Below are 27,750 nucleotides of genomic sequence, written 5' to 3' on the forward strand. Positions count from 1 at the left end.
TTGCAGAAATTCTGTAAATGTTGCTGTCCTTACAGTCTTTGTCTCTTCTTCATCTTACAGCAACTTATATCGACCAGATCACTCTTTAAATGTAATATTGAATATATACTTTTCATTTTTCACTGTGATTATAAAAGAGCTTATTAGTTTATGACCACTGTGCCTTTAAGTCAGAAAGTAGTAAATACCAACAGTTCTCTGTACAAAGTCATATGTGCTGGAAAGAATAATTAATTAGGACCAGCTGGAATGAATTATCATACCCGAAGGTAATTTTTAAAACACTTGGTAACACCACAGTTTTCTTAGGAATTTGTGTAACAATCTGGAAAAAAAAAACCCAGTAATTCTTCAAAAAATTCTGTTCTTTATCAAACATTTTGTTTGCTCTTTCATACACTAGGTGAAATACTACAGACACTTGGCACCTGATCACTTGCTTCAAATATGCCATCGACTTGGACCACTTCTAGAGCAAGAAATTCCCCAAAGTGTCCCTGGAGTGCAGACGTTACTAGGGGCTGGCAGACAGTCTTTGCTTCGTACAAACAAAAGTATGAACATTTCCTGGGAATTTAAAGAGTTCTTGATATTTCATGCCTTTTCTGCATTTTCTCACAAAAAAACACTTGACTACCTTTTTTGTTTAATTCTTTAAAACAGGTTGCAAACATGTTGTATGGAAGGGATCTGCTCTTGCTGCACTACATTGTGGGAGGCCTCCAGAGTCCCCTGTAAATTATGGCAGTCCACCTAGTATAGGTAAGTCAGTTTTTTTTCTGGTATTGCCATTGAATATCTCCCAGAGTGACTTAAGAGCAAAGTAGTAGTTCTGTCTATTATTGTCCTTGTTTGTGTCATATACCTTACCTTCAGTAGTATTTTTATGAAGAGGTTTGTTGTCATATTTACTGCTTGTATATGGGGAGAAGATGGGTATCCTAGATGCATATGCAAGTTCTGCTCTGAAGCTAATTTTGTCTTTGAAGTATGAAATTAAATAAAATAAAGACAGTGGATACATGCAAATAAAACCCTTCTTATGTAATAATGCTGTTGGTAAATAAATAATTAGTACTGTAGAACAGCTTAAAACAGGACGGCATGACCTGCACCCACTGTTGGGGAGAATAAGTTATGTCAATTCATAATAGCTTTCTTTGGAAAGATTTGAGTGTCTTGTTAAAGGTATTCTTTCTGGTCTCTGGTCCATTCAGTAATTTTGTAGCTGCGCTTTAGTTTGCTCAGCTATATAATGAAGAATGTGTGTGCTGTCTGTACCATTGAAAAAACTGAAAAGCTGAAGGTCAGGGGTATTGTTTTCATTTTTAATTATTATTTTTAAACTCTCATGTTGTCACTAAAACATACTTATTAACTGTCAATCTCTTAACAAGAAGATAATACTTTTTTAATTGCTAGAATTATCAAGATGTGGTATTTTAGGATATTCCTTTTAAGGAGCACCATATTTCTTTTGTCATGGGTAGGCAAATGTGCAAAATGAGTTGTTTTTTCATTTTCCTCTGCTGATGTCCAGGTGGGAAGATTGAGGACAGTGTGGATGATTTCAAAACTGTAGTGGTTTATACCAAAATGGTAGTTGCAGATAGTTTTGCAGTGTTGGATGAGAATGTCCAGTGGGTTGGTTCCTGATCAGGTGCAGCTGCTGCTGCAATACAAGGAATTTTGTCTTGGCAAAAAAAAGAGAAGACTGATGATACATTGCAGGAGCTGTTGAGTAACAATGTACAAATACATAGCCAGGTGCTTTTCAAAACAAAGGCATATTTATTGTGGTAACTTGCTCTTTTCCATTTCTCTATTTTCTTTTTTTCTGATCTCCAAATTCCTTTTGAAGGCTATTGGTAGCCTGCAATTTTTCCATGAATTGAGAAAGATATGTTTTATATATATTTTTATGTATATATATACACATAATATGTATAATATATATTAAATATATATACACAATATATTTATATCTACATTATATATATGTATAATGTAATTGGGAAAACCTAATTTGGGCTATATGTATTATTTGTAATGTTGAAGCAACTCAAAATCGAATCTCAAAATGCATACCATTACACTTTACCCAGAGAATTGTAGCTCTCCCTTCACAGCAGGAGCATGCTACAGCTGAGAAGCTCTTAGGTTGAGCACAGCCAATTTTGACTTGGTCAGATGGCAAAGTATTTGGTGTCCTGGTAGCACTTGGATTTTAAAGCACAAGTTGCATGCTTTCCATTGCATTTCTGTAGGTGCTTGGAATATGTAGGAAGAGAGCATGGTTTTGCTGGGTGTTTAGAGCTAAGTTTTCAGAGCCTCCTCGGCTAGTATGTGTATTGGTCAGTGGTGGTTCATGTAGCACCTGCATCCATTCAATATGGTAATGCTTAGAGCTGCTGTTTTTGGTAGTCATGTAGAGAGTTGTTTTTATGTTGTGCATTGGATGTGCGGGACAAAAAATGGTTGTTGCTGAGTGGAATAATTCCCATAGTGAGTTGCTGTGCCTTGTCTTGAAGTTTGTAAACTTGGAAAATCTTGAGCTAGATTAGCAGCTATTCCTACAAGGTGAGTGGAGGACTGAGCTTTTCAGTAGCTCACGTTTCTTTGGTGTTTGCCTTACCTTGTCCTTTGCTTGGGAATATATTTTAAAACATGTTAGAGAAATGAGAGTGGAAGAGGACTGTTTTGCATTGTCCTGTAGCTTGTTCCATGATACATAGTTACTGAAGAGAGAGACAGTTGTATGAAACCCATGTCAGCTGGAGTTCAAAGAAAGTTGTGGAGTTGCTGTGATTGTGGATATAAATGTTAAGAAAAATAACTTCCAGGCTATTTCAGGGAAGAATAAATTAGGCTTTCTAAATAAATGCTATTTTTATTGAACCTTTTGCAGTGCACTGAAAATTTGCTAAATTACAGTTATTTCAACATACCACTTTTTAAATTGCCAATAATTTCCTTTTCCAAACATTGGATAAGTGTTGGTAACCGAATGTTTTCAACTGTGAAGTGTATTTGGATTTTTTGGATGTCTGATTCAGAGCTGTCCATTAAAGCATTTTGTTTTGGTTTATTCTATTCAAGTCTGATCCTTTCAATGAATTCCTGAACTGGAATGACACTTCTTTTATTAACTGAACTAGAAAATTTTGTTCTCTTTCCTTAAATAACTTCTCCATTTCCCCTTGGAATGCTGTATTTCATGTATTTGCTTAACAAAAAAATAAAATAAAATTGGAACCTATTATTCTTCAGGCTGTATGTATTTCAGGTGGAGAATTCACTAACTGTTGAGGAACAGAAAAGATACTGAAGTCTTTCTCTCTTGTCTAGGAGAACTTAATTTACATTTCATTGAGCATACAGAAATACTCATTCATTTCCTAGCCTGGGAAAGCAGTGTGATTATGATGGTGATGGGATAGAACATCTCTCTTATGAGGAAAGGTTGAGGGCTTTAGGTGTTTTTAGTCTGGAGAAGACTTGGGGGGATCTTACCAATGCTTATAAATACTTACAGGGTGGGTGTCTGGAGAACTGGGCCAGTCAATGATGTTTTTCAGTGGTGTCCACTGGCAGGACAAGAGGTAATGTCACACAAACGTCAACATAGGAAGTTCTGTCTGAACATGAGGAGCAACTTGTTTACTTTGAGGGTGGCAGAGCACTGAAAAAGGCTGCCCAAAGCAGTTGTGTAGTCACTGTCTGTGGAATCACAGTCTCTGGAGACGTTCAAAACCCTCCTGGATGCCATCCTTTGCAACCTGCTCTAGGTGTACCTGCTCTGGCAAGGGGGCTGGACTAGATGATCTTCAGAAGTCTCTTCCAATCCCTAAGATTCTGTGGTTCTGTGATTCTTCAGAATTAAATTTTTCTGTATATTGTGCCAGGTGCCTTGTTTATATAATGTTAAAATGCATCTGTACCTCTCTAGAAAACTACAGAGTATCTGTAGAACATCGTAAAGAGAAACAAAGCTTGAAGTCAGAATAATATTTGTTCAGTTGCTATCACTTGTGCAACATATCTTATTAAAAGTTGAATTGTTTAATGAAGAACTAAAAGAGCTGTGTCATATGCTACTTTGTTGTGTTAAAGGTCCCATCTTCTTGGATGCAGAAACAGAAAATTAACTTTATTTCAGTAATTTTCAGGAACTGCTGAAAAAGCACAGATCTGAAACATAGAGCTTTGAAAGCTCTGAGTTCAAAGATGTGGGGAAGCTGGTTTACTCATGTGTTGAAGACCTGAATGAAGCTGGCTGTTCACCCCAGACAACAAAGAATGTTTTTCCTTTCCAGTGAATACATCTGCCTTTTAAAAACAGTATTTTGTGATCTTGCTGAATACCTCAAGAGAAGTTCTGAGGTGTTTCTCACTTTTCTCACAGTTTTTGTATTAAATGCTGCTGCTGTTTTGGCTGCAAAGAGAATATAAGGTTCTGAAAGTGGTATAGATACCTGTTTTAAAAATATGTACTTTAGGTCTAAAAGCTAACCTAAGGGTACTTTGTGTATTATTCTGTTAATTAAAAGAAAAAAAAAAAAGATCACCGTGTCTTAGAAGAATCTGTGTAAAAGTAACATCTTGTTACACATGTTTATTCAAGTCTGAAGTGAATTATGTTAAAGTGAATGACTTCTTGTTAAGAAAATCAACTATAGAAGTCTTACGATACTTTTAGCAAAAGACAAACTGAAGAAATCTATAGTGAAAGTAAGTGGGATTGCATTGAAGTCCATTCATTGCATTGGTTCATGCTGCCATCCAGGGGGACCTGAACATGCTAGAGGAATGGGTCTACAGGAATCTAGTGAAGTCCCACAAAGGGAAATGCAGAAGTCCTGCCCTTGGAAAGGAATAACCTCATGTGTCTGTGGATACTGGGGGCTGACTGGCTGGAAAACAACTTTGTAGAAAATCAGTTGGCTGTTCTGGTGCTGAACATAGCAGGCATTGGGTCTACAATGTGCCTTTCTCACAGAAACTCCTATGGCTGGAGTTTTGGAATGAAAGGACAGCTCTTTAGGAAGGGCAGGCAGGGTAGATGAGGGAGTTGTTGCCCTCTGCTTTAGTGACCGGCTGGAGTGCATGGAGGTCTGCCCTGAGATGGATGGAGAGCTGATGGAGCACTTACGGGTCAGGATTAAAGGGAGGGCAGGGACAGGGGATGTTATAGTGAGGGTCTGCCACAGGTGACCCAGCCAGGAAGACTGGGCAGATGAGGCCCTTTATAGACAAACAGGAGTAGCCTCATCTTCACAAGCCCTGGTCCTAATTGGAGACTTCAGCCATCCCAGTATCTGTTGGGAAGGACAACATAGCAGGGCATAAGCAATCCCAGAGGTTCTGGAATGTGTTGATGGTAACTTCCTTCTGCAGGTGATAAAGGAGTCAATGAGGAGAGGTGCTATGGTGGAACTTGCTCCCACCAATAAGGAGGGGCTGGTGGGGTATTTATCTCAAGTTAATCTTCTTTAGTAATTAAAAACCAAACAAATAAGACACCTAAAACCAAACTGGAAATTTATCTCAAGTACTTCAAAAAAGTTTTTCATAAGTTCAGATGTATATCAAAAATCACAGAATCTTAGAGGTTGGAAGGGACCTGGAAAGATCATCTAGTACAACCCTCCTGCCAGAGCATGTTCACCCAGAGCACATCACACAGGAATGTGTCCAGGTGGATTTTGAATGTCTCCAGAGAAGGAGACTCCACGACCTCTCTGGGCAGCCTGTCCTAGTGCTCTGTCACTCTCACAGTAAAGAAGTTTTTTCTGACGTTTACGTGGAACCCCCTATGTTCCAGTTTGCATCCATTGCCCCTTGTCCTATCACTGGACAGCACTGAAAAAAGCTTGACTATGTCCTCCTGACACTCACCCTTAGCATATTTGTAAGCATTGATGAGATTGCCCCTCAGTCTCCTTTTCTCCAAGCTAAAGAGACCCAGCTCCCTCAGCCTTTCCTCATAAGGGAGATGTTCCACTCCCTTAATCATCTTTGTGGCTCTGCGCTGGACTCTTTCGAGCAGTTCCCTGTCCTTGAACTGAGGGGCCCAGAACTGGACACAATACTCCAGATGTGGCCTCACCAATGCAGAATAGAGGGGGAGGAGAACCTCTCTTGACCGACTAACCACACCCTTTCTAACACACCCCAGGATGCCATTGGCCTTCTTGGCTGCAAGGGCACATTGGTGGCTCATGGTCATCCTCCTGTCCACCAGGACCCCCAGGTGCCTTTCTCCTACACTTCTCTCCAGCAGGTCAGCCCCCAGTCTGTACTGGGACATGGTGTTGTTCTTTCTGCAGATGCAAAACTCTACACTTCCCCTTGTTGAATTTCATCAAGCTTTTTGCCAGCCTGTCCACATCTTACTGAATGGCAGCACAGCCTTCTGGTGTGTCAGCCACTCCTCCCAGTTTAGTGTCATCAGCAAACTGGCTGAGGGCACACTTCCCTCATCCAGGTCGTTGACAAAAATACTGAACAGCAGCAGTCCCAGTGAGACCCCTGAGAGACTCCACTAGTCACAGACCTCCAACTAGATTTTGTCCCATTGACCAAAACTCTCTGACATCTTCCTTTCAACCAGTTCATGATCCATCTCACTACCTGATCATCAAGAGCACACTTTCCTCAGCTTATCTACAAGGATGCTGTGAGAGACAGTGTCAAATGCTTTACTGACATTAAGATGAAATTACAAGCCTATATGAAGTAATTGGTTGTCTTATTCTGAAGAGTCTGCTTACAGTTCTGATTTGTGAACAGAGCAACTTTTCAAATTAATCTTCTAGTTAATCTTTTTTCCCTCTTTGTGGGCTATGGTTGCATTTGATGGCATTGCTAGAAGCTGATCTCTACTGTTTCCATCTTACATTAAGAAAATTTTTGTTTTATTTTGCTTATTTGTTTGTTTAATGGTACTAGGTAGCAATATTCTTTAAAAAAATCCATTGTCTTGCAAGTAGTGGATAAATGTTTGATTGTTTTGGCCTAAAAAAAGCAGGTTGCCTTGGAGAAGATTTGAATGTTTACCCTTCTTCAGTTAAGAGTTCTGTGAAAGTTCTTATGTTTGTGAAATTTGAGGGAGGGTGCTCCTCCCTAGAACCTGCCTCAGTCCTGAATTTTCCAAGTGAGAATCATGTTTGGGCACTTAAAGTTGAAAATCGTATTGCATCTTTGTCCTCTGCCTTGCAGTTTGGTACTTTTTTGCATGTTTGGATCATAAGTTGCTTTTGTATGTATCTTTCCCTAACTATGGCAAAATGAGATACCCTAGTAAGCTGTTCATACAGCAAGGGGTATAGTATTGAAATAAATTTACCCTTCTTGAAAACTCTTGTAGTTTAGGAACCTAATATAAGTGCTGTCTGTTCTTTCTTTCCCCATTCAATAGTGGATACCCTGTTTTCAAGAAAGCTAAATGGGAAATACAGACTGGAACGCCTTGTTCCTACTGCAGTCTATCAACACATGAAGATGCACAAGCGAATTTTGGGACACTTATCTTCTGTATACTGTGTAACTTTTGATCGGACCGGCAGGCGAATATTTACTGTAAGTGCAAAATCTTTATTTATTTATTTTTTATAAAGTACTAACAGCATGCCACCTAATTGCTTCCAGAAACTAAGTGTGCTGATGTTATGTATTAAGACCAGATAAATGTTTTACTGCTGTTACCTCCAAATACGCTTTTTAATAGCCATGTCATTTTGCATGTTAATATAGGTCTGGCAGGCATGTCTTAAAGCTAGATGTGATGGTGTTGGCTGATCTGTGTAGTTCAGTCAGAAAACTCAGGTTATTTTCTGTGGAAAGGAATTGCCCTTTACAGGTTCTTTCTTTTGGACTTGTTTTCTCTAGCAAAAACATACGTAAAAGAATGAATCACCACGACTGCATTTGGTTGGAAAGTCACAAGATAATCAATATGGAATAAAATATTATTTTGACTCTTTTCTGTAACTTTTGTTAAATGTAAAGTGTGACTGCTAAGTTTAACAGTAACTATTGCCTAGTTTGTAACTATCTCCTTTATTTTTTTGCTGTTTTTTGTTGTTGTTGCTTTTGTGTTTTTTTAAATAATTATGAAAAGGATGTCTGAAATCACTACTGAAATTTCAAATTTCCCGAGGAATGGAGATTACAAAATCAGATAGATGTCACTGCAATTTGGATTTCTTGTTAGGCAGTCAATTTTTGTAGAGCCAAAGACCTCGTAAATAACCATTTCATGCCTGTCTGCTACACTTTGGCTGCTGTTATTATTACTGCCTTTCCACAAATGCTGGATGTAACTGGTAACTTTGTGGATCCAGGAGCTTGATTGTGTCCTTTCTAACCTCATGGCAGAAACTTGGCAATGAGGGTGGAAGTACAGTTCAGTTCTCTTACTTTATTCATTACTGTCCTAACTTCTAAAATTATTGTAAATATAATTTGCCCTTTTACCCAAATATATTTTGCTTTGTTGCGTACAGGGATGTGTAGTTGCAGGGATTGGACACTTAGTGTTTTAAACAGACTTCTGTGTGTTGGTTCATTTGTTGCTTCACACATAGCAGAGACTTTCTTTGTATTTCTTTATTTTTCATTGCCAAGCTCAGTTCCTCACCAGCCAGCCATTAAATTCTTATCTCCTGTAGTTTATGTATGATTAATCTATTAGGAAAAGGGCACTCTGTTGTGGGTGCCATGTGACATGGCAGAATGGATTAGACATTTTTATGTGTGCAAGTGTAAAAAACACACCCTGTTCAGCTCTAAACAAAGGCTTCTGTTTCTGCTTTCTAGATGCAGTGCATAAAACTCATTAAGATCTCTTGATTCTTCATTTTCCTTAAACTTTCCACTTTTCCTCAAATCTTTTGTCTTGCAGGGATGTATTAAATTTCCTCTAAATGCACCTGCAGTCATCATTTCTTGTTGCACGTTCCCTTGCGTTTTCTAGTCTGATTTAAAAGTGATTAAAGAGAGAGAATTCTCTTGACTGTAAGAGCTATTGGTTTCCAAAAAAGTAGGAGAACCTGAAGTAAAATGGGAGGGGGCAATATTGCTTCTGCAACCCCAAAGCTTTGCTGGCAGTCCTATGGTGACAGATATACTGGGGTCCTGGTATGACTGCTTGAAAAAGGTTCCAGTTTATGTCATTATTATTTCAATCTAAAATTAGATGAAGTGTCCATAGAAATTAATTGGAGCTGGTGCATTTTCATTTTGGAGGGCCTGGGGCATAATGTCTTGCCTTAGTGTTCTCAGGTAAAACTGTGGTTTTTTCTGTAGATGTTTAAGTGGTTGTTGACAAATGGAAAACTAAAGGGCTGCATTCTGCATTCCAGTGAAATGCAAATTGCTGTAGCAGTTGTGATGTAGTCATTGAATAAACAGTCATGAACTGTCTTGTTGTAATTGTGTGTGTATAATGAACTAATGCCAGTTCTTTTCAATCTACACCATTACAGTTTCTGAGATCTCCAGTGTAGTAACTAGAAACAGGAATTTATAATATAAAGTAAGGCAAACTTCATTCCACACATCTGTTGCAAGCATATAAATTTATGTGTATCAGTAGGGAATAATTCTTGCTTTACATTATTACTCTGCAACATCCAGTATTCAGTGTGACATTAGCTGGGTAAGAGGTTGTTTTAGATTTATAATTGGTCATAGTAGATGAATGATAACCGTTTCATTTTCTTCCTGTCCTCTGAAGGATAGAATGCCTCTAAATTCAAGTTCTGTTTATGTTGTGTTTCAAATTAAAAAGAAAAGAAATTGTCCTCAGCACATTTTTGAGTCATACTCATCTGGGAGGTTTTGTCTCTGCTAGAAAGATGCTCTTAAGTTTGCCTAAAGGCAAGACAGGATACTATGCAGTTTTCCTACTAGCTAGTAGGTCATACAGCGACTTTCTATTTACATTCTTTTACATATTTCACAGGAGATTTCTAGAGATCAACCTCTTACCTGTTTAATTTTTTTCTGAATATAGAAAAAAATAATACACTGACTGTGTTGTCTTGTTAATTTAGGGTTTGTTTTTTTTAATTAACTGCAATTAAAGCATCCTCTTTATGTGCAAAGACACAGCTAAAAGACCTGTCAGCCATCACTGAAAAAAATAAATTATTTCTGAGACTGTGTATTCTGGATCTCTTGAAATGTGTGACATGCAGAACCCTTGCAGCCTAATAGAAACACATTTTCTTTTCTGCTTCCTGCACTACTTAACTTTCTGACTGTAAAGAAGGATGGCCATCTCCTTTCCCCCCACCTTTGTCTTACTGTCTGCTCTGAAATACTTTTTCTAGGGAATAGTAAACACTGTTGTGTAATACTCTGTGCAAGGTTTCCAACCCAAGATTAATTTGTGTGTTTTCTGGCAGTTTCATTTCAGCCACAAGTCTCTGTAATGGTAGGAAATTAAACCAGGTTTACTCCATGCCTTGGAAATGCTGTCATCAGTTCTCTCTTGGTGCTGAACTTGTTCTAGGATTCACTTTTGACAAATGCTTTTTAATAGTCACATAAATTGTAGCAGTTGCAGACATAACCTTGAATATATGAGCTGTGGTGTAAGCCAATGCCCTTGCTAGTAAAACTGCAACAGTATTTTAAGAGTTGTCAATTGTCCTGTTCAGTTCAGACAGAATCTCATTAATTTATTTGAACTCTAATATTGTTATCTTGCCAAGATGCTAATAATTTACATTTCTATCTTAGTAATTTTTTTTCCCCTCTTTTTTTCTTGTAGAGACCTGTTAACAGTGTCTTAATTTTTCTCTGCAATGGGGATGTACAACACATGCCTCTATAGCTGTACTATGTGCAGCTGGTAGGAACCAGGCTGGTTTTATGCTGATCATATTTCTTTGGTTTGTTGTTGTTAAATAGACCTCTGAGGATCCTCCAGATGGCATTAGGTCCCAGAAATAGCTTTTCTTGCTGACTGTTTTACATCTTTAAGTTGTCTGTGCAGGTTGCTCTCAATCAGTTGTATTCTACAAGCAGCGTTTTAGGGGACTCGTAATGCTGGGTTTCTTTATTTGTTGTCTTTGTTTGTTTGTTTGTTTGCTCATCCAGTAAAATTGCAGGCTGTAAGCATATTGTAAAGTCCGTAATTTATTAATAATATTGATCTGTACAATGTGAAAACTGCTGAAGCATGTTTTATGTAAGATGTCTAGTTTTGTAGACAGTGGGGTTTTTTAATATTTATGCAGCTTCAAGAAAAATGGCACCAGTGGTTTGAGATTTCTAGGCTATGATCAATTAATATTAACGGCTTGATTCTCTTCTCAGGCATGTACAGCTTTGAGAAAGAGATTAATCCACATGTGAGTGATTTCTACCCACTATAGTATTTTGGAAGTTTGGGATTCCCTGCTGTCACGATCCGGTATTCGGGTACGTGGCAATTTTAATAAATAAAGGTGATCCCAAATGGTGAAATTAAGATACAAACGAGGTCAGATGTCACGCACACAACAAACTTTTATTGCAATAACACAACAAAAGTCCCTAGAGCGGATAGGACAGGCAGGAAAACAGAGACAGGAAAGAGAGGAGAAAGCAGAGAGCTAGAGGACAGAAAGCAAGAGCACAGTTACCACCCACGGTCCAGCGATGTCGTCGATGTCGTCGTCGGTGGGGAAGTAGTTCCAGGTGGAGAAGTGCTTCCTTGCACCCATAGAGTCCCGCATTTTTATACAGTCTTTGCCCACTGCACCCCCACTTCTCTCCCTGCATAGGGAAAAACCCTTCGGATCTTCTCTGTGATAGCAGGGGCAGGTATGATGCCAGGGGCTATGTAGTCTTTGTTTGGTTAATTGATGAGACCAGCCACTACAAAGGAAGAGATTGAGTCAATTGCCACCACGGGATTAGTTCCTTGCAGTGGAGTTTCTGTCCTAGGAAGTAGCTTGAGACTGGCACTCCTTGTCTTGTCCTGCAAAGTCGATGGTTTCCATATCAAGGCCTGGTTATCACTGGATGGTCTGCTCCCAGCGCCAGCTGTAGAACTCCTTTGTCTCCAGTCTCAGCATGTCCCACACACTAAACTCCCCAGTTCTACTCCTTGCAGGAGGGGGTTGGGTGGGTTGCTGAGACATCTCTTTAGTTCATCGGCAGATGTGGTTCAACTCTCAGATGCCACAAGACAGACAACAGATATCCTGAGTGCCAAAGTCCAAGCTTATCTCTTGGATTGTTCGAGACAAGCACTGTACATCCTGAATGCCACACCTCCCATCAGGTCATCTTTTTGTGCACTCAGGCTGTTTGTCAGCATCAGTTTGCACACATGCTTTTGTGCCCCTTTTTTTCTCCTCTGGTTCATGGTTGGTTTTTTTTTTGGTGGCAACTATGCTTTCATGAAGAATACACATGCTTCTTCATACTCTTAAGTCTTACATCATGATAACAGTAGAACAGAATGAGCTTATATTTTTCAGATAGTAATTTCATCTTGTAGGTGTAGAGTTTGGAACTTTTGGAAGGTTTAGATATAGAAGTGCAAATTTGAATCTAGAAACACGGGAACAGTTATGGAAACTAATTGAGTAGTATGCGGGAAAAAACCCTGATTCTGAGTGCTTTGTAGAATGCTTTTATGTTTGTTTTGAGGGATTAAAACTGAATCTACTTAGAACTTTATAAGCAAAGTTTAGAGAAAAAAGGAGGTCTTTTTTCTCTAAATTGCTTGTAAAGCTCTAAACAGCAGGTTTGTTAGTTCTGTTGTAACTCGTTCATTTGAATTGTGTTAACTTGTTCTTTGGAATTGATTTGGAAATGTGCATTACTGAGATTGTTTACCAGCTTTCTTCCCCTATTTTTCCCTTCTCTTCAACTTCTCAGCAACTTAGTGGAAGTGAATAAATCAAACGATAAGTGAAATTAGCCTGTGTGTATTATGATTGTCGAAAGCATTCTGTGACTGAGCTAATAATTTACCCTTTTATTCTTTCCTTTTAACAAATAAAACTGTGTGTCTCTGTCACACTGTTCAGTATGAGTGAGATTTCCAGCCTTTTCATAAGCATTAATGCTGACAACTACATTTAAGCTCAGTTAAACACCTGTAAATTAAAGAGGTCCTTGAATCTTCTTTCCTCTAAACAAAAAGTAAGCCTGAGGAAGTTGCCTGTTTTGCAGGGTATTACTACAGGTGAGGCTGGGTGTGTAAAAGTTGGGTAACTGCATATGTGCTGTTCCTCTCCTCTCAGGTACTAGTTTTGAATTTGATAATGTAATGAGTAAAATTTAGCTACCTTTTAAAGTAGAGAATCGATTTTTTTTTTTATAGTAACTACATAAAAATTAAGGAAATAAGGGAAAATAAATTGTCTGTTCATCAGCATTAATATAAGTAAGCTAGTCAGTGTTCATGTAAACAAGGCAACCCTCCCTAACTTTACAAATCCTTCTGGGCATTTCAATGACTGCAGGATGTATCTGGCTTCCTTTTGAAAGCATTTCTTGGAGCATTTGCCTGGCTCTTCAGCAGCATAGCTCTTCTTCACACTTAGTGGCTGTGTCCATGAGAACTTTCATGTTGAGTATCCTGGTACTGAGCTATCCAGAAGAGTAGCTAAATTGACCCATGGCAGTGTGGGATTTCTGTATTTATGTGAATGTAGTCTTAAGAGTGTAGTAAATAAGGGAAATAAATGTCATTTACCTGTTTACAAAATCTATAATATTGAAAAAAGTATCAGTAGCGTCTGAATATTTTTGAGACTTTTGCTTGTTAGATGCTTACATTCACAAATGCCAGTCTTTAAAAAAAATCTTAAAATTACAGTATTGGTTGGAGATAAATTGTATTGGTTTGTGATCAATTGTTAACCTAGCACTGCCAAGTCCACCACTAAACCATGTCCCTAAGCACCATACCTACGTGTCTTTTGAATACCTTGAGGAATGGTGATTCAACCTATTCCCTAGGCAGCTTGTTCCAGTGCTTGACAACCCTTTCAGTGAATAATTTTTTCCTAATACCCAATCTAAACCTTCCCTGGCACAACTTAAGGCCTTTTCCTCTTGTCCAATTGCTTGTTCCTTGGAAGAACAGACCAATATCCACCTTTCATCATCCTCTCTTCAGGTGGTTGTAGAGAGTGATAATGTCTCTCTTAAGGCTCCTATTCTCAAGTCCAGACAGCTCCCCTTTCCCTCAACTGCCGGTAGCTGTACCATGAGTACCTTTTGTTGTAGAAAGTAGATATTATTTGCCCCTAAGCAAATGAAGGAAAGATATATGACAAATCTCCATCAGTGTCTCTGTGCAATGTTCAAATGTCATTGTGTTGAGTGAGATGCAGAGATACTCAGACGTTCAAGGAGATGCAAGAATGCAATGAAAAATGAACAGCTGAGTTCTGAAGTTTTTGCTAGGACCTTGAATTTGCTGCACATAGGCAAGAAGCTGTTACAGTGATATGTGAAGATCAGCAAAATGTAAATTAAATGTAAGTGGAAGAAGCCTCTGCAGTTTGTGAGAAAGAATGGTCATTTCAGTATTTGTTATTGTGAATATCAAAGTAGATTTATAGTACTTCAGCTTAATAATGGAATAGCTGTTCATACAGCCTCTTTACCTCATTCTTACTGTGGTAAGTATACTACTAAGACTGGTAGGGCATGAAGATTAAACTAGTAAGATAAGGAACATGAGTGGATATAATGCAAAATTACAAACACTATAGCAATTCATAATTCATTTTTGCATTTTAAGTGCATAAATCCATTTGCCTTAGGATTTATGATCTGTATTATAAATGCATCAGGCTTTGTCTATACTGTTGAGAATTAATGTAACCTAATGTTGTGTTTTAAATGCCGTGTGGAAAACTGTTAAAAGTAGCAGGGGGATATTTATCAAATGCCATTAGTTCTATTATTTAGTTTATGGTGTTAGTCAATTGTAACACCAAAACAGCTAATGGTGTGGTTGAAATTATTTTTATCTTATTTCCAGGGATCAGATGATTGCCTTGTAAAAATCTGGGCAACAGATGATGGAAGGTTGTTGGCTACCCTGAGAGGGCATGCAGCTGAAATATCTGACATGGCAGTGAACTACGAAAACACCATGATAGCTGCTGGGAGCTGTGATAAAATGATCAGAGTTTGGTGCCTTCGAACATGTGCACCCTTAGCAGTTCTGCAGGGCCACAGTGCCTCTATAACATCATTGCAGGTAGGTTTTTGCTTTCTGAACTCACCTGAGTGATAAAATGCATCATTTGACTGAAAAAGGTACCACCACTGTTCCATGTAGTAAAAATGTGTGCCTGGCAACTAAGCTGTGAAATTAGAAGGAATTTCTGTGATACACATTGTGAAATGGTGTGTTTATTGTCAAAATGCCTGACCCTTGAAAAATGCCAGATGCAATCCTTGTTCAGAAAAACTGCATGAGACACGTGGGCTGAACTAGTATAAGTGTCATTCCTTTGCAGACTGTCATGATGAGCACAAGTACTTTGAGTAAAAACTGCAGTTACTGCTGAATAGTTTGTTTCTGTTTAGAGTTGCATGCTGTTGTACAACTTGTGTTGTGGGGAGGGAGAACCCAGGGCAGAGTGCTTTGGTGAGTAACTCACAAGGGTTTTTCTGAAGGAAGAGAGTGACTCCAAAAACCATTGGTGTTCATTGCAATTTATTGGGGTGTTTTTTTTACTTAAGTGTGGTTTGATACATGCAATTTTTGGTGAGAATTCAATGACCTGAGAAATTTACTAGCACATCTGGAGCAGATTAACAGAAGACCTTTTCTTTTTTCTTCCCTCACTTCCCCCAGTTCTCTCCACTGTGCAGTGGCTCAAAGAGATACTTATCTTCAACCGGGGCAGATGGAACAATATGCTTTTGGCTGTGGGATGCTGGCACCCTTAAAATAAAGTTAGTTGCTATTTTATTTGTCGCTATTTCTTTGTTTGTAATTAAGAATGTTGTACAAATGTTGGAGACATATTTGACTAAAGCAAAACTTGTCATTAGCTGGTTCACTGTGTGGTTGAGTGTGTTCTATTTCTGATGTAACTTGCTTACTTTTAAGGACTAAGTTGATAATGTAAATACTGTTGAGGATTTTGTGGAGTGAAGCAAGTAACTACCCAGTTTTGCTCTATCTCTGTTAATTTAGTAAAAAATGTCTAATGATTTTTTAATGTCAAAACTGGAGCTCTTAATCCCAAATGAAATGAAAACTATGCTGAAAAAATTATTGCAGTTTATACTTGAAAATGCAGATTTTTTTTCTTTTTTAGGAGGAGATCATGTCCCTAGTGATAAATTAGGATGTGGTATTGTTCTGTGTCTGTTACCTTTTCATAATTGCTCATTACTGTAGGATGGTAGGAGGTAGAATTCTTGGGCAGCTGTGTATTGATGGCTGAAGCCGAGTCTGAAGTTTCAGCCTTCAAAGTGTAAAATATCAAAAATGTCAGGATCCTCAAATAGAGAGAGTTTTTTAAGTTTAACTTGTTCAGTGTTTTTCACATGCTTTTTATTCCTTCTTTTCCTTTATCACGAAACTCCTGTAGCTCAAAGTTGGAAATAGTTGTCACAACCACTAATATTTTAGCATTGGGGTTGGGATGTGTTCTTACGGATGTATTCTCCTAGTAGGTTGGTATTTTCTGTTAGAATCTCTTGCAGCATGCCAAGGTTATACAGGGCTTGTAGTAGGTTTGCCACTTCTCTAGTTGCTGGACCTTAACTATTTTGATGTTCTCTTGGCTGTCCTTTTTTGGTATTGTAGATAAAGATGCTTCTCAGGGTGTTAAACTTCTGCTGCCTGGTGCATTCTGTAGTCAAAGGAATTTTTATGCTTATTTTAAAATGCAAAGGGGAAGAGTTGCTACCACATTGTTTTTCTTAAGGTTTCTTAAGTTTGAGCTCTTGTCAAGATATTTTTAAACCTTTTGAGGCCACATGTGTTTTTTACTTTTTTTTTTTTTTTCTCCTAAATAAAATATGATTCTGTGGAACTGAATTTTGAAACTAATTCTGTCATTGAAGAACAGGAGAATTAATGAGATTTGTGTGGGTTATACTATGTGAACTGGAAGGTGAATGTTTAGCAGTAATGGACATTTGGATGAATCATCCAGTTGGATGGGCTTTATCTTGAGATAAAACTTAAGGGAGGGAGAAAGCTGTCATCAGCTATGGTAGGGGATTTTCAACTAATGCCTGTCCATGGTGATATGTAAACAGAATATAGTTTCTCAGTGAGAGGCACTTGGCAAATATTAAAGCAATGTAAGATTTTAGAGTAATGCTAACACATGTAAGTAGTCGCAGCAGATGTGGTCAGACAGCAGTACAGACAGAACAGATCAGTTCAGCTGTCTTGTGCAGCACAGCAAGGAGGTGCTCTGGTAACCCAAGTCATGCCAGTGATTCATGGTGCTTAATGACAGAGTGCAGAGTAACTGCTTGTGTGCCCTTATTGTACTAGAGGGTATCCAGTGAAGATAGCTGATTCCAGAATTGGAAGGAGATGGTTCTTTACAAGATACGCAGTTAAGGTATGCAGGTCCTTGCTACAGGATATTCTGATGCATTATATAAAGATACCTGCTTTTTCTGCTTTTACATATTGACTTTTGGCTACCTGGAAGGTAGGATACTGGTCTTAGATCTTAGTTTGAACTTAGTAGAGCTGTTATGTATTTGAAGTAATTGATGCTGTTTGATCAAAGCTAAGTCTTGACAAAAAGATGATAAAGTCTAAGTAACAAACAGTCCTGTCTTTTGGGGCTGGACCATAACTGCATGTCATAATGCCATAACTTATGATATCAAAATATATATATAATATATATATATAATATAAATATATATAAAAATATAACTTATGATATCAAAATAATTGGACACCCATGAAAGTCTTTATGTAGCGTTTTCTGAATTGAACAGTGTACTAATTCAGTAGAATTTGTTAGCTACAGAAGGTTTTACTTAATTTGCTAAACTGTAAACTTTTCTAACTGGGATTGTGTTTATTCCAGTAAATCATATGAAGTGATACTAGCAAACTGAGAGTCCAGTGTAATTCTTCACAAGTAGGCTGCATTTTATGAACACGTGTCTCAGTAACGGGTGTAGGTTGTCATACTGTTTTGGATGAGGTGTTTGCACTTCCATACACCTTTAGATCTGGAATTGGTTCCAGAATTGTGGAAACATGTCAGGTTCCCTCCACATCCATTCAGTAATATGCTGGGGGGAAAAGAAATGACAGCAATGTAAGAGCATCAAAGGGAAAATATATTCCTGTTAATTTTTTTTTTTGTAAGGCACTTTGTGAGGTTATTGTATGACAAATATGATGTGTAGCCTATCTGTAACAGAGAATAACTGTCAGGGTGGGAAGTTTGGCCTTCCTTTTTTTGCTATAGGAAGAAATACAGGCTTTCTTCTGTTCAGTCTCTAAAAAGGACGAAAGCTGGCAGAGAAAATAAATTACTCAGGTTCTGAGCTTGCAGCCCTGTGTCTCAGTTCCAGCCACCCACCCCTCCCAGGCAAGAGTGCTATCACATGCTTAAGTCAGAACTTGATTTCCTGCTCCTTCTGAGCTTGATTGCAGCCTGTCCTTCAATAATACTGTTGCTATCAGTGATGAAAGGGTGTTACTGAATTGTCCAATACTTCAAATTGGGACTGGTGGTGAAGTCTTGAAATTTCAGCTGCTCAAAAAACCCCATAAAGTAAAAAATATATATATATACACTCCACCCCCTGTTTTTTATACTCTGCATTAATTGAATCATCTGGCAGTGAGTTAAGATTATGAGCTGTTTAGCAGCCTCATGATGATCATATGGTTGACTGTAGTTTCAAGATGATTGAAAATGCCAGCAGTACTTGCTGAACTTTTTCATGAAATATGGGAAAGGGAGCATTTGGATACACTACTGTGTTTGATGTGCTCTCAAAAATAATCAGTTTGGTTCTTAACTATGCTGAAAACTGTTTCAGGGGAACATGGCTTAAATGGTTAAGTCTACTGGTTCAACTGCATGTCTTTAACTGAAAATTGGTCTTAGTGCCTTTTGGAAAGAATTCCCCCTGAAGGCTGTCTTTCTCTATCAGCTTATTCAAGGGATGACAAAAATCAAAATTGTTCTTCATTCTCCAATTCTAAAATTAGATCAAAATATTATGGAGCAGTTATTTTATCTCAACAGATAATTAAGAACTGGAAAACTCACTGCCCTGAAAACTGTAGTGTTTGCCATTAAAGGCACTTTAATATCCTTTAATCCTTATAATATTTAGTGCCCTGTCCCAGTTCTGTTGTTTTGTTGTTTGTTTTGGGGTTTTTTTGTCTTTCAGTCGGTGCAAATGTTTTATTTTGTTTCATTCGTAGATCACAAAAATCTTTGTATTCGACTTCACCAGCAGCTCTGCTGCAGTATTAATAACATCTTTGAAAGTAGAGGCTTCCCATTCTGGTTTCACAATTTTTTTATAGCCTCATTAATTGAGGCATGTTCAGTATCTAGGTCACATATATGGTCCAGCCAGGAGATACTTTGTGACAGAGCTCTTTTGATAAAGTGCAAAAAGACACAACAGATTGGATGCCATAGGGTGAAACGTAAACATTGGCACAACTGACCGCAAAATTCCCATGTTCAGAGGAGAATGATCAACCTTGTTCACGTGCTTCTGTGGCTATTGTGAGTGCATGTTCTTCAGTATTACGGAGCCTCCTACATGCTTCTCTTCTTTCATTGAAGAGATTTCTGACCAGGCAGTTAGCATGTATGCCTAAAAGCAGTAACGTTCCAGATAGATTAATTTGTTTTCCAAATAGAGGAACAGTAGGGTTGGTTGTTGCTACAGGTAAGGAAGTCAAGAAATGTGGCCCAAACAGGATGGGAAAACAAAACATTAGGCAATCAAGAGTTTCCAGTGTTAGTCTGTTACTGGCAGTACATATGAACAAGGCAGCAGAACTGTCTCACAGATTTAGATAGAGAAGCTTACTATACTGCTATAGTTCTCTTCTGTTTTTCCCCTCACAATTTTAAAAAGAAGAAAATGACTTAGAAAAAACACATGCTGATGATTTTGATGTTCCTGTTTTGGACAAAACTTGATTTCTCAGTTGTCATCAATGTGGTGTGATACTTCCCATCTCCTTTTGTAAGCAGAAGGCACTTGGTGTTAAAGGGGCTGATCATACATTAGAATCAAGATATGCTGAACCTTGTTTGTTAGCTTGTGAATGAAGACTTAGTTTGGAGAGGTTATATTGCACATTTGTTACCTGGGAAGAAGCTTTACCTGAGCCAGTATGTTTCTGGAGTGAGTGCAGTCTGCAGGACTTGGATTAGTTAACCATTCCTGCACTGTTGCTGTGTTTTGAACAAGATGAACTTGTGAGATGTGTATATGGGTGAGTGTGTCCCTTAGTTGAGACACAAAGACAGGTTGTCTTCATTGCTGCTCTGAGTGCAGATTATTTATTGACTGCAGTCCCCCTCATTTCTGTATCTGATTTGAACTTAATACAGGTCTCCTCCAAGAGCAAAATGGTTTACCAGAGCTTTTCTCGATGTCTCTATGAAATGTTGAGAAAGGTATCTGATTGTTGTCCAGCCACTTAATAATTAGATTGAGAATATTTGTAAAGCAAAATAATTAGCTTGGTTCCTGTTTATTTCAAGAAATTACAATTTGGTCCACTTTCCTTGCTTTCCAAAAGTACTGATTGCCCAGTTCATTTTGCAAAGTCTGCTCTAGTGTAAAATAACACACTTTAGAGAGACGTAAGTTGGAGAATTTAACTTGATTATCTAAACTAGAACATAAGTGCATACTTGCTCTATTTTGCAGCTGTCCTAACTCCAAAGGCAGAGTTCACAAACCACAGTGGAGGAAAACAGCAACCTATTTATCTATTTACACTTGCTCCAAATTATGTAAGCTGCATATTGAATCATCTGATAGTTCTTTTTATGTTAGCATCTCAGTTAAGAACAGTTTCAACTGTTTCGTAGAATGGATCTTTGTCTTGTTTAGTGTATCTTGTTGTGAAGTTTCCTTGTGACAAGTCTGCGGAGAGTTACCTTAAAGTTCCTAAAAGACAGTTCTCAGAAACAGCCTGTACTGAATGGACAATTTGGAGAAAGATTTCTTATCAAGTGTTCCTGGTGTTTATTACTTTGTTTTCTGCATAGGCACCACTAAGGTTTAATGCTTATTTTTGAGATAGCAATAGGTGATTTGTGGAGAAAGATCTCTTATGTACGTGCCTTCACCTGAAGTGTATTATATGGACAATTTTGCTTTGAAATGATAAAAATTTAGATAAGTTATGAATATGCATTTTTAATGTTAAAACATCTTTAGTGATGACACTTGTGGGTGTAATGCTGCAGCTCTCTAGTAAGCTTATTTTTAAGTGAAGATTGCAAATGGCATACTGTGCAGGAACCACCTACTGATCTGAGATTGCTGCAGTGCACAGGCAGAATTGTAGTGATTGAAGAACCAGACCTGATTTGTTTCGTTTTTATATACTCTTAAAGTGCCAAATCCATTGAAAGGTTCTGAAATGCCTAAAAGGAAGCATAGGCTATAAAATAAAATCCCTTACAAACATCTAGCCTTTATCCTGACATTCTTTGGGCACTATATGGAACAGCCCACAAAAATACACATCCTCTGAAGACAGTGGTATATTCTAATACCGTGAAAAACTCTGAATTTGTTTAAATATCTTGTGTATCCCTTCTATAAAGAGCACCAAGCTGTGTTCACTCTTGTAAAAGCCAGCTATGTGCTGCAGGAAAAAACTGGAGTTCCAGTACACCCAGGGTTTAGAACTTAAAATAATGGGCAGCTTGCTTTAGTGTCTTCTATTCTGCTTTGCCAGTGACTTAAGGAGAGTGATCTGCATAGCAGTATCAGAGGGGCATGGGATTTAAGTTGTGTTACAGCTCTCCTTGATACATGGATTACTTACTTAGTCCATCTGGATGTCTTAGTTTCCTAAAGATCAGATCATGAAGCATAATCACATGAGGTTGTTTAGTTAGAGATGGGCAACCATCTGTTCCTTCATATTTAATTTTGTCCTTCTGTGCTTTATTTCTAAGATATTGACTAAAAAAAAAAAAAAAAAAAGTCCTATTGGGAAGTTATTTAACTGTTTCTTTATTTGTAGTCCAAGACCAACAAAGTTTACAGAACGCCCTCGGCCCGGAGTCCAAATGATCTGTTCTTCTTTCAGTGCTGGTAAAAGACTTTTTTACTTTTTTGGTTTTTTTCTCCCTTGCATCAATATATCAATATAAGAAGTGGTTTGGAGAGTAAAACGAAGTAGCATATTTCTTGTTAATAAGATAGAATTGAGTTAAAGTAGTTATTAAAAAAATCCCAAACGTTTAAAATAGAAATTCAGAAACTATGCTTTAATTCTTGGTGTGAGGGAACTTGTTGAAAACAGCTAAATAAAAAATGTTGAGAGCAAGTCTTGTGACTTGAAAGTCTTTTAAAACACAATGTATATCTTTTTTTTGAGGGTGATTCTGAGAGTAGGCTTTATCTGAGATAGAATTTATAGTGACTGGGACAAGAAGGTGTTGATTATCATGTCCTCACGGTCTAAATTTCAATGATTCCAGAGCTGGCAATTGAAGAATGCAGCATAAGTCATTGGATAAACAATCAAAATGATGCAAACGTATTTTCAGAAAGTGTACTGGAGCTGGAGTTCCATTCAGTTTTTGTTACGTTTGAGGGTTCTAGGGGCTCAGTTGCAAAATATTACCATAGTTAGTTAATATCTCAGATACATCTGCAAATGCATATTTATTTGACAGGAAATGTGAGGTAATTTTGAGTTTCTAAATTTTGTTTTTACTTAAAAGTCAGTTATAGAAATAGGTGAAATGAGAGACAGCTATAAATTTAAGGGACTAATTTAAGTATTTGCTGTCACAGCAATTTGAAAATACTGTAATAACATTAGATTGGCCTTTTTTCTTAAAACCTATCTGTTTGTTTTTCTCAGGTGGAATGTTTTTGGCCACTGGGAGTACAGATCACATCATTAGGGTTTATTACTTTGGATCAGGTCAGCCAGAGAAGATATCAGAGTTGGAGTTTCATACTGTAAATACTTTTTAAAATTATATATGTCTGCGATTAATATAATAATTTGTATAAATTTGGATGATTTGGAATTGTATTTGATATTTTTTCAACTCTCTTATATAGGACAAAGTTGACAGCATTCAGTTTTCTAATAGTAGTAGCAGGTAAGCACGTAACTTATTTATTCAGAGCTAGATTTTTGACCTTGTAGATGTTTGTAAATACCAGTTTCTGGAAATGGTTATTAAAAAAAAAAATCTCTTTCGGTTTTGAGGTTCATCTGGTAAAATAATATATAATTACTGTTTTGCTTTAATAACACTGCTTCAGTTGTACTGTTCTTTTCATTTTAATGAACAATTAAAGTATTTTGAATTTGCCAAAATAAAGGCGTATAAAAAGGCATTTCTTTAAGGAATATATATTTATATTCACATGTACAATAGATCCATTTTTAGATAAATTTAAATATTTAAAACATTTTTCAATTAAGTGACTTCTGGATACAGGAAAACTCTCAAACTAAAGCTAACAAGATCTTATTTAGCTAGCCAATTTTTTTAAATGTTTAACTTCAAGTTTTTGATGTCAAGGATGCTAAAGAAAACAATTCAGTTGATTATGAAGTTTCTGACACTTCATTTAATTGATGTTATAATCTACACTTGAATTACGATACGAATAGTGGTAAACCAAGCTTCTTTCTGCTCCATCCACCTCTTTCTCCTCCTTCTACCCCTGCACCTCAAAAAGGGGGAAGGAAAGGTGGGGGATAAACTAAAGCTGGGAAATACTTATTCAGATAAGTATAATTCTACTTACTCAACATACAGTGCTAGCTTAGTTGGAGAAGGGTTTAATTGTCTTAAATCATGTCTTTACATCTTGCAGGGCTGTCCTGGCCCTTCAGCTGTTTTTACCCTTTAGATTTCTTCCTTAGCTTTACCTGGTGTGATAGGGTCAGTTTTTAGGATGCTCATTGAATTATGGTGTCGCTGTGTCAGAGCAGTGTCATAACTCAGCAAGGTGCACCAAAGGTCAAAGTACAGTTAGTTTGGAAGGGGCTCAGCATAGGGAAGCAGGTTCTGCTTTTTGCAGGCCTTCAGTTTTTTACTGGGACAGGAAGTGGTTTTGTCCTCAAACCAGTTGTACAGCATTCTGGAACTGTTTGGATTTCTTACTTACGGCTTCCTTTTTTGAGTTATAATTTCAATTTTCAATCTCTTTCTGTACAGATCTGCCTTTGATCTCTGAGTAACTTTTTTCCCCCTTTTTGTTAGATTTGTGAGTGGAAGCCGTGATGGAACAGCAAGAATCTGGCAATTTAAACGAAGGGAATGGAAAAGCATTTTGTTAGATATGGCTACTCGCCCATCTGGGTAAGTCATGTAAAATGATCTGCTATCAGATAAATACTTGAAGGCCATTGATAAAAATTGCTAACTAAAAAAAAAGAAAAAAAAAGAAAAAATGGGGGCTTGGGGAAGGGTATCTGAAATTATTATTGCTTAAATGCACAATATGCTTGCCTAGCTCTTGAAGTCAAATGAAAAGAAATATTCACCTGTGGAAACTAGCTTTTCCTGGTAATAGGTCCACATTAAGGGTCACATTTATATGGTTTTTTACACATTTTTTTCTGCAGAAAGAATACCAGGTCAGATATGTTAGTGAGATTGCTTGCATTTTAGTAATACTTCAGGATATTGTGGAGTCTTGTGTGCTCAGAAAAGCAGCATTGGGCTCTTTCATACCACATGCCGGAGCAAATAAATCTCCTGATCTGTAATGGGTTCTCATTTGTTTAAACAACATGAGGATTTACAAGGCTTTGTAGGTATGGAAAACTTCTGTATGCTAGAAGAAGCAACCAAGTAGTCTTGGAGATGTTGGATGACTCAGTACAAATTGTGTTCTTTAATATAAAAAATACTTCAGTTGTTTTAGGGGTAATCCTGTGGAACGATATCTGAAAGACCAAGAGAGGAATGGAAGACAAGGCTGAATAAGCTGTAATTTAGTTAGATGTTTCTTGTTTCTTGACAGTATCTTGTCAGTTGTGGGCAGATGTAACCAAACATGAATATAAAACTGTTGGGCAAGAGTGTATGAAACACTTTGGTATTTTGAGAACAGGCCAAGTTACTCTCTCTTGAAAATGCAGCCTGTAAAAATTCATAGTTCTATCTGATCATGGGAAAAATAGGAAAGGATTCTTCTACATTGTGGTCACAAATGCTGAACTTTGAGAAACTAAACTGTTCATTTCATTACAGTACCTTTAGCTGAATTCTGTTTTGTCCTTTTGACTAGAGGGTTAAGTGCAGTTCCAAATTTGATCTTTTCTGCACAAGCACAGTTTTATCAAAGATAATTAAATTGCTGCGCTGAAAGGAAAGAGTAAATCCTGCTTATAAAGCCTCATGGGCTCTGCATTGAATCTTGAAAGGAATCTGACTATAACTACATTTTCTATTATTGGGTTGTACAATATATATGCTGTTGTGCAGTGTGGATTAATTATTATTGGGTTGTATAATGTATATGCTATTGTGCAGTGGAAGAGTCTGTGTTTTGTCTCCTACTTGGTGGTAACATGCTATTGGTACGTTTGGTTGATACTTGCCAAGAAGTGTACGTGCTAGAGATTTCAGTGGTGTTTCATCTTTAAACCACACTGACAATGATGTAGTTTTTTAAGTATTCTGGTAGATTGTTATAGATGACTAGTGTTTGATTTTCATAGGGATAAAAATAAAATACATATGAAGTTAAGTACCATCGTTGCTGGTAGTAAAGTGATGTAAGAGTGGTGGTATAGTACTGAATATAGCCTGAGAATCTAACTCATGTAAAGGTAACTGAATATTTCTCTCTATATTTATAACTACTTATTACAGAGATTTTCCTGAACGAGCTACTGTTCACTGGTTGACTATAGTTTGGATTTTTGCTCTTCAAATGTCACAACAGTTACTGTTGCTATCAAATCTAATTGGGTTAGGTCATGTATCAGAGGCTATTTTCTGGAAAAGCAGATCAACATACTCCTTAAGATACTAAGAGGACCCTAAAGGCATTGTTTAAACATTTAAATTAATTTGTGGTTGTAAGTGCCACATAATGAGAAACATCTCTAATTTTTCTAATTTCTTGAAGAAGCAATGCTTCTATTCTTAATAAAACAAAATACAGAAGTATTTTAACTTCTGAGGGACATAAATATTTTGGTAAACTAGGATTGCTTTGAAACTTCTTGCACTTTTGTTGTAGACAAAGTTTACAAGGAGTTGAAGATAAAATCACAAAGCTGAAAGTGACCATGGTGGCATGGGACCGCCACGACAACTCTGTTATAACTGCAGTAAATAATATGACTCTGAAAGTTTGGAATTCTTTCACTGGACAACTCATCCATATTCTTATGGTAAGGTGTTTCATCTTGATTTATCAGTCCTGAATACAAAATTTGCATATTCATCATCAAAATTCTTCTTTATGCGTTTTTTTCTGTCTGAAAAGTCCCTTAACATATGTATCCAGTTAACTGAAGTGTAATAGGCATGTTTGTCAGATGCTTATTAGAAAATAAAGCTTTAAAGTCACAAATAACCATGACTGTTCAAGATGTCTGAAACCAGTTTTAGACTTTTTTTTTTCCTAAAATGCTCTCTTGAAGGAGAGAATGAAGCAGTTGGGTTTTTTACCTTTATTTAACATGACAAATATTTTTAAATACATTACTGGATAAATTTGTCCTCTTTAAACAGGAGACACTTCTGCAACCTAATCATTCCATGAGTACAAAAAAATAATTGGCTAGCTGGAATAAACCCAACATTTTTACCTAAGTGATACTTTTTTTAACTGATAAAATAGGTAAATCTATGTAACTAGATGCTCTGTTAGAATCACAGGATTATAGAGTATCTTGGGTTTGAAGGAACTTTGAAGGTCATCTGGTCCAACTCCCAGACAATAGGCAGGGACATGTCACAATAGATCAGGTTGCTCAGAGCCCCATCAAGCCTGACCTTGAATGTCTCCAGGGATGGGGCCTCCACCACCTCTCTAGGCAACCTGTTCCAGGGATCCACCACCCTCATATTGGAGAACTTTTCCTTAGTGTCCAACCTAAATCTACCCTTCTCTAGCTTAAAACCATTACCCCTTGTCCTAATGTTACATGCCCTAGTGAACAGCTCTTCCCCAGCCTTCTTGTAGGCCCCATTCATGTATTGGAAGGTCACTGTAAGGTCCTCCAGGTGAGGTCTCACCAGGGCAGAGTAGAGGGGCAGAATCACCTCTCTTGATCTGCTGGCAACACTTATATTCGTGCAGCCCAGGATGGAGTTGGCCTTCTGGGCTGCAGTTGCACATTGGTGGCTCATGTCCAGTTTTTGATCCACTAGTACCCCCAGGTCTTTCTTCACAGGGCTGCTCTCTAGTTCACCTGGGCCCACTTCTCCAGCTTGTCCAGGTCCCTCAGAATGACCTCCTGTTCCTCTGGCAGATCAACTGCACCACCCAGCTTGGTGTCATCAGCAAACTTGCTGAGGGTGCTCTCAATGCCACTGTCAGTATCATTAATGAAGATACTAA

At 37.6% G+C, this 27,750-nt stretch overlaps 1 protein-coding gene across 1 annotated transcript in view; it reads left to right on the plus strand.

Moving 5' to 3' along the window:
- The first annotated feature begins 394 nt into the window (after positions 1 to 394).
- PHIP (pleckstrin homology domain interacting protein) overlaps positions 395 to 27,750 on the plus strand; it is an 88,922-nt gene continuing 61,566 nt past the window's right edge. The window contains exons 1-10 of the mRNA XM_010003114.1: positions 395 to 554; positions 664 to 762; positions 7,421 to 7,581; positions 15,005 to 15,226; positions 15,830 to 15,930; positions 22,217 to 22,287; positions 23,066 to 23,166; positions 23,272 to 23,312; positions 24,429 to 24,527; positions 26,422 to 26,575. Of these exons, the coding sequence (XP_010001416.1) occupies positions 7,498 to 7,581; positions 15,005 to 15,226; positions 15,830 to 15,930; positions 22,217 to 22,287; positions 23,066 to 23,166; positions 23,272 to 23,312; positions 24,429 to 24,527; positions 26,422 to 26,575 (873 nt within the window). The 5' untranslated portion in view covers positions 395 to 554; positions 664 to 762; positions 7,421 to 7,497. The remainder of the gene's footprint in view (positions 555 to 663; positions 763 to 7,420; positions 7,582 to 15,004; positions 15,227 to 15,829; positions 15,931 to 22,216; positions 22,288 to 23,065; positions 23,167 to 23,271; positions 23,313 to 24,428; positions 24,528 to 26,421; positions 26,576 to 27,750) is intronic.

Source organism: Chaetura pelagica, unplaced genomic scaffold (genome assembly GCF_000747805.2).
Source record: "Chaetura pelagica isolate M959 unplaced genomic scaffold, ChaPel_1.0 scaffold170, whole genome shotgun sequence".
Classification (NCBI taxonomy): Eukaryota; Metazoa; Chordata; class Aves; order Apodiformes; family Apodidae; genus Chaetura; species Chaetura pelagica.